The sequence below is a fragment of the Mchenga conophoros genome, linkage group LG2, assembly GCF_057382185.1.
Source record: "Mchenga conophoros isolate Kocher_MC1m ecotype Shallow Benthic linkage group LG2, M_conophoros_male_GT1.1, whole genome shotgun sequence".
NCBI classification, from domain to species: Eukaryota; Metazoa; Chordata; class Actinopteri; order Cichliformes; family Cichlidae; genus Mchenga; species Mchenga conophoros.
This window is the reverse complement of record NC_140527.1, coordinates 9,727,016-9,734,892: the sequence shown is the minus strand read 5'-3', so window position 1 is coordinate 9,734,892 and position 7,877 is coordinate 9,727,016. Positions and strand designations below refer to the sequence as shown.

Sequence of the window (7,877 nt, the reverse complement as noted above, 5' to 3'; positions counted from 1 at the left end):
ACCTACTGTTGCATTATCTACCTGTGAAGCGGAGTACATGGCTTTAGCTGCGACCCTACAAGAAGTTTTGTACCTAATGCAACTGTTACAAGGTATTGATGGACAAAAATATGCACCGCCAAAAGTTCATGAAGATAATCAGGGTGCAATTGCGTTGGCGAAGAATCCTGTGACGAGACAGAGATGTAAACATGTTGACATAAAGTACAACTTTGTGAGATCAACTGTGAGTGCAGGAAAAATAACTCTGGATTATTGTTCAACAGAAGAGATGGTTGCAGATGTAATGACAAAGCCTGCAACAAAAGTTAAGCTGTTCAAGTTTGAGAAGTTTATGTTTGGGCATTAACATGGTATACGAACATGTATACAGTACTGAGGAAGAAACCTTTTGTTTGTTGTTTTTTTTGTTTACTTAAGAGCATCATAATATGAGAGCAAGTGGGGGTGTTGAAATAAGAAGAGAAAATGCTCTCAATTATGGAGACAGTCAAATGGTTTATTTATGTTTGATGTGTGCTTTACATTTGTGTGGCTGTTAATAAAGTTAGCGCGCTCTAGGGGGCGTATGCGTTCATCAAAAAATGGCCGAAGGCTGATGTGTGATTATTCCTCCCAAAATGTCGTTGATGAAGTTAGCTATGCACGTTAGATTTTACTGCGCATTTTCATACCTCTGCCAACAGAGTGCTTTATCCGCACCTGAGCACAGGTGGCTCCTCCTCCTTCCTGTTGGGAATGCTGGCGAGCACTCAGTAATCCTGTTCTGTTTCCAGCTGTGTGAGAAGAGTCGGACAGCTCCTAATCCTGCCTCCAGGCAGGTCCAGCTGGACCTTCACCGAACCCTGACGACCAATCAGCACTTCTCCTCGCCGTCCAGCCCCGCCCTCCAGCCCCACCCTTCAGCCCTGCCCTCCAGCAGCTCCGCCGCATCCTTCTGGCCTTCTCCGGGCATAACCCTGCCATTGGCTACTGCCAGGTACTCAACAGGTCAGAACAAAAGTATAAATTTTATATCTGAGTTCTTATGTGGACCCGCCTTCCAGGCAGAACCTCACCTTCCATGAATGTCCACAGGTTAGCGGCCCTCGCTCTGCTGGTCCTCCAAAGTGACGAAGACGCCTTCTGGTGTCTGGTGGCAGTGGTGGAAGCCATCATGCCTCAGGACTACTACACCAAGAATCTGGTGGCCTCTCAGGTCAGCAGACACACTCACCTGCTTGCCTGCTGTGATCTGTTTTAGTGATCAGTGAGGCTGATCTCTGTGAGTCTTTGTGCTCAGGCGGACCAGCGCGTGCTGAAGGACTTCATGGCGGAGAAGCTTCCTCGCCTGGCATCTCACTTTGAGGATCACAACATTGACGTCTCTCTGGTCACCTTCAACTGGTTCCTGGTGGTTTTTGTGGAGAGTCTGCCCAGCGACATCCTGATGCCTCTGTGGGACGCCTTCCTGTATGAGGGTACCAAGGTACCATACACCCGAACACACCATGACAGAAATGCAGACAACACTTGAATGCACCACAGTAGTGTCCATGGAAACAAAAATGATTTTGTTTTCACCTTTAGATGTCTTTATTTACATTTTAGGAGTAATAAGACATTGTTTACTAAGCATGGGGAACTGTCATGTGACATGAAATAGGAGTGGGAAAGCAGATCATTCTAGTAACGACCTCACAGTCTACCACAAGCAGCGTAAATCCAGACGATGAGCGGGACAATGGCTTTGGGCTTGTTTCTGCAATGTGACAAATGCAGCACAGCTTTTACATCGTTTGTCTCAGGAAATAAAATCACAGTTCAGACACAGAAATATATACCACACAGGGATAAATGCTGACAACAGCTTCAGCCACGTAGATCCAACCCAAAAGTTTAATTTAAACTTAAAGCTCAACTACCAAGTAAGTTAATATTATCTGGCAACTGAGGAACCAAGTGGCTTATTGGAAATCGATCAGAGCTGTAATGAGTAAAGGGCCCAACTGCACCACAACTGAAAGAGTAATTTTATGACTCACCTCCTCAAAGTTTCCAATTAATTGTGTGGCGTGAGTGTCCTGTTATGAAATGCGTGTCTGTGCTGCAGGTGATCTTCAGATACACTCTGGCTCTGTTCAAATACAAAGAGGACGACATCCTGAAGATTCACGACAGCGTGGAGATCTACCAGTACCTACGCTTCTTCACAAAGACCGTCTCCAATGCCAGGTACGCACTCGCCTCCACCCGCCTTAATCTACGAGCTTTTACACTCTCAGAAGTGTAGCGGATGTAGCTGTTGAATCTTTGAGCTTCAAACCCTTTTTACTGAAATTTTGTGAGAAGTTTAAATTTCCCTGATCACAGTAACAACGATTTAAAGATTTTTAAGTATCTGCAGCTCTCGGATACATGTGGTCCAGTCAGTCCAGTATTTCCTGCTCAAACTGCAGTACCTGAAGTATCAAGCAGCATAAAACAGAAACACTCAAGCTGATCAGTTTCCAGTTCCTCTGTGTTGGTGATCGAGTCCTTTCCACCTGCGTGTGTCCATGCAGGAAGCTGACCAGCATCGCCTTCAACGACATGAACCCATTCCCCAGCCGGCTGCTGAGGAACCGGCGAGTGCTCCACCTGGAGCGCCTGCAGGCGGAGCTGCGTGAGCTGGAGGAGCAGCACAAGGAGTTCATCACCGAGAGCGTCGTACGGAAAGACAAAGAGCTCGACGTCATGGTGAGCGAGGACGACGAGGACCTCTGATCACACGGGACGCTTCAGCTGCTCACTTCGAGACGACGATGAGTTTTCCATGAGTTCAAGAGAATTTTACTAAACCGGCTGTTAACTGGTTTCCTTCACACCAAACACAGGATTGTGTCAGGTTCACCATCTCTACTAACACTACAAGGAAACAGACGCATACAGATTTAACTGCATCACATCTCTGAAACAAGCTTGCAGTAAACAAATGTGTACTGTGTTCACGTGTGTAATAAGTCAGGCTGCAGAAATGTGCAGATGTATTTCAGTGAATTCATTTGGATTAATATGTGATAGCTTATTTATTTCATTGCATCTTTTGCTTTATACCTAAAAATGCGTGACATTTCTAAATGTAGTCACATCCCTATGAAACATGATTGATTATCAGCTGTAGTCACAGCTGGTGATAAAGTAATTAAAATGTCCAGCTATTCAAAAATAGGGCATTCTGCACAATGAGTACTTTTTGGTACTTGAAGTATATTTTGATGCTGATGCTTCAGGGCATTGTGCTGCATTGTCGAAGCTCTCTGGGCTTCCGGTTAGAACGACCTCACAGTGTTTTATTTTGATCTGGTGTAAAGTGCATTGTGCGGAAATGACAGCATGATAGTCACATGATAAAACTGACTTTTCTTTTCTTTTTTTTTTTTTTTTACTGGGTGTGCATCTTGTTCAAATGTCTTTTTCAGCATTTGTACATAAATATTCTGTATATAAATATTTGATTTTCATTTATTTTACAGAGTCCTTTATTTTGTTTCACAAATATGACATTCATGTCAAATGACATCTGCAGACTTTATAATGACCAGCAGGGGGCAGTGTATTGCAGTCTATGAGAACATTTACTGAGACCTGTTTCATGCACTAGTTTCATGTCTCATTGAATCCAACATGATGTTGATTTTGTAAATTAAGGTCACATGTTCATCACATCTAATTTCAAAACACTGATCAATTTAAAAAAAAAAATGAATTCCATACCAATTGCAGGAATAAAATAGGAATAAATAACAAACGAGAAATACATACAAAACAAGAGAAAGCCACACATGAGAGAACAGGTCACATGACAGCACAGCATTATCTACCCACAATTTGAACTTAATAACAGATAGCACAGGCAATGAAAACAAACGGAAATCAGAATAAATTTAAAAACTTTTATTGGTGTTAACTTGAAGTCCTGAATTAGCCCTGTTGTCAGTTCAAATCACTTCAATCTATAGCGCACTTTAAGGTCTTTAGACCTTAAAAAGTAATACACTGCAAGGTAAGCTTGCAGCATCTACTTTAAGGTCAACTGTGAAACTTTGTGGAAAGCCTGAGACAAGTTGATGAGTCAGTGAAGCGCACTTCCTTCTGATGACGGCTATACTGAGGTGAGTTTTTAAGCATATCCTGAACTTTATTCATTATTAGACTTCTGACACCTGGCAAATAAACTCTCACGCGATATGAGAACATAACAGCAAAAAGCCAGTAGCTGGTACATGAATGGATAAAAATTGGATCCCTCTTAGATTGAATTGGTTGCCCTCTTATATTACGTTGTTTTGAACCTAACCGCATCCACTGAATTAATGCAGTTTTCAGGACAGTAAAAACAGAGAACTCTGATATACACAATTTCTGATTGCTGATAGTGTTTCTTAATGCAAAATGGGCTTCCATTTAAAATGCAATTGCTTTATGTTCGATCTTTAGTGAAGAAGGGTCATTTTTGATTCTGTGGACAAGGGATGCAAATGGAATGTGAAGGCAACAGGTAGTAGGGTGAATTAGGGTTTCGTGTGGTCTTCAGTGCATGAATTTTATTGCCACTTTATTTCAACTTTTTATTAATGTACTCAAAAGAAAAACAAGAACCACAAAGGAGATTCTTGTGATTCTTGTTTGTGCTATCTGTTTGTGAAAGAAAGCACATTTTACCACATCATACTGTGTTTGCTGCCATTTATTTTACTCGTCCTGCCTGAGTGTCTGGGCTGCGTTTGTCTGTGCACCTTTGTTCTGGCCTTCTGCTGATGGGTTTCACATGCTGGGCTTTCCCTCTTGGTCCACACCCAGCAGCCTGCTGCTGACCACACACAGCCTACAAACTGATCCATCCATGCATCCATCCATGCATGCATGGCCTGGTTATTGTTGAGTTATCACCTCCAGCTCCTTGCTCATAACCAGGTAGATACTGGGCTGGGCCTGATCTCTGAGCTCAATAACAATGACAAAAATGCCAAACACTTTACTCTTCATGGTAAAAAATGTTTATAATACAGTAAAAACTGGATGTAGCCAAAATCAGTGTTTTATATACAGTGTAAGTGAACAACATTGCTACACTGCTGGTGTTTGATTGATAGAGGCTTTCTTTATAAGAACTATGATATCATTTCTTTTGCTGATTAACAGTTTTTATATAATTTTTATATCATATATAGCTTTCAAGAAGCCAAAGATCACTGGACGAAAAGACTACAGACCTGTGGCTCTGACATCTGGTCAGGAAGTCTTTTGAGCGCCTGGTTCTCTCCTATCTTAAGACCCTCACGGCCCCCCTCCTGGACCCCCTGCAGTTTGCATACAGAGCCAACAGGTCTGTAGACGATGCCATCAACATGGCCCTACACTTTGTCCTGCAGAATCTATGCTAGGATCCTGTTTGTGGACTTCAGCTCTACCTTCAACACCATCCTTTCAGACCTTCTTCAAGGATTGCTTTCCCAGATGAATGTGCCTGATCCCATCTGCTGGTGGATCACTGACTTCCTGACGGACAGGAAGCAACCAGTGAGGCTGGGGAAGAATGTCTTGGACTCCCGGACCATCAGCACGAGCTCCCCTCAGGGCTGTGTTCTTTCTTCTATGCCCTTCTCCCTGTACACCAACTGCCGCACCTCCAACCACCAGTCTGTCAAATTAATTAAGCTTGCAGATGACACCACCATTATTGGACTCCTCTCAGACGGGGATAAGTCTGCCTACAGGATGGAGGCTGAACATCTGGTGTCCTGATACAGCCGCAACAACCAGGTGCTGAATAAGTGTTATTTTCATTTACCACTGGCCCAAGTACATTTTTATTGGCTTGTGAACAAAGCTGTAGTTTTTGTATTTTTAAATATTAACGCAATTTAATTGAGACATTATTTATATTATTTCACTTTCAATGTGAAAAATGCTGTAAAAACGTTGAAACTAATGGTCACCCCTGTTCGCTGCAATGTAAAATAGTACAACTGCTGTCAGCCTTCATTAAGTTGCATCATTTAAACATTTGCATATTTTTATTCAACTTCTGCAGGATGCTTTGATGAAAGACTCCCTTTTCCCAAGTAGAGGCTTTACTAGAGGTCACAGGAACAGCGCTGCTGTTTTGGATGCGGAAAAATGTTGTCTTTCACTCTACCTGAGCTCAGTGTCCCAGTAAGGGCTCCGCCTCATTGTAGCTGACGCTGAAATGTTTGTGTGGGTTGCCATGACAACACCAGAAGTGCATCTGAGATCGTGTCCAAATTCATGGGCTGCATCCTCCTGAGGACTCGGTGTTCTGACAAAACGTCTTACTTTGGCAAAACGTCCTACCGTAAGTAGTTCATGCGTTCTCGGCGGCTCTAGTGACCCTCGAACTCTCGGCTAGCTATCGAGGTGGTGGATAACATACGTCTCCCCCACAAGAGCACGAACCTACAACTTTTCTACTACTGGTTTTACAAGGCGTACACGGTAAAAACATTATGCTGTTATTTGTTAAGCACTTGTGCACCTTGTGAAAAGAAATAAGTGGCTGAGATGGATGTCATATGTGCTATTGATATTATTTTACTCGTTTCTAGTTTTCACGGTGCTCCATGATTGTGAGAGGAATAAAAAAGAATTGTGGACATCAGTACGAAGCATGGATTCTTTTGACCAGAGTAGATACACTGGTCCCTTGAATATACTAATCTTTTTGAGGTGGGTGACTGTTCCTGTGTATTTACAGAAACAATGGTTGTGATAACCTCAGCTGTTTCAGAGGGTGACTGTTCGTTGCTTTGCGCACTTTTAAATCTGTATACAATGGTTTGTTCCCTTTTTGTGTTCTGAGGTTTAAACAAAGATGTACTAGATGTATTATACCGGTCCCTCGAATCTACAAATCTTTTAGATGTGGATGACTGTTCATTTTCATCTGTGTTTACAGAAACACTGGGTGTTGGAACCTCAGTAGTTTCTTTTTGGCTGACAGACTCTGGAGCTGTACAAGAGGAATAAAGAGCTGCAATGCTTTCGTGAACCTGACCTGGGAAGGGAGAGAAATATATTTTTGTTTTGTTTTTGTTTGTCTTCTTGTTTTATTTGATTCCTTGTGGGATTTGGATCCAACAAGTAAAGTATGCATATTATGCACACACACAAACACACATGCAGCTATTACCATTTCTTGTATTCTTGAATAAAGACATTGATCTGACACATTTAAAATGCAGCCAATTGTTTTTATTGTTATATTATTAAGAAAAAAGAAAAGGTGGGGGGATGTAAAGAAGAGCTTAAAGGAAAGGGCTAGAGGAGAGAAAACCCCAACAATTAGCAGGGCATTTTTTTACTTGGACAAATTGTTAATAAAGTTTCCATATCTGTAACAATGATGACAGTATAATTGTTTATAAACAATTATACTGACAATTATATGTGTCCAGTATGTTGGCTCATTTTCTTTTACTTTTTGCATTTGAAAATAAAAGTTGGGCTGATTTTGACACCATTACAAGAAGTGTTGTTAATGATTCTTTTTGAATTAAAATCAGGTTACCACAAATTGTTTTTTAATTTAATTTCATTTGAAATGTTTGTCAGTGGGTAAACAATTCGTAATGCAAAGTCAGAAACATCGAGTTATTCTTGTACTGCATGCTTGCAATAAATAAGTTGTCCTAACAGTCAGTCAAAGGAGCTTGGAAAGAAAAGCGTCTGGACTTCTTTGAGTTGAAGTGACTGATATATATATTTTTTGTCTGTTTGTTTTGTTGGTTTTTGTTTTTTGCCCTTTATCACCATTCCTCTTCCCTGCTGTTTTTCTTTCCCTCTTTCTTTCTCCCCTTTCTTTCCCCCAGTCATGTCTGTCCTATGTGTAGCAAGTG

General features: G+C 41.6%; 1 protein-coding gene across 1 annotated transcript; it reads left to right on the top strand.

The window, feature by feature from the left end:
- Positions 1-1,027: 1,027 nt before the first annotated feature.
- On the top strand, positions 1,028-2,745 carry LOC146581681 (TBC1 domain family member 2A-like). The gene is made up of 4 exons (XM_085247051.1): positions 1,028-1,198; positions 1,283-1,468; positions 2,093-2,214; positions 2,544-2,745. The coding sequence occupies exons 1-4, from the start codon at positions 1,028-1,030 to the stop codon at positions 2,743-2,745; spliced, it is 681 nt and encodes a 226-aa protein (XP_085103177.1).
- The last annotated feature ends 5,132 nt before the right edge of the window (positions 2,746-7,877 follow it).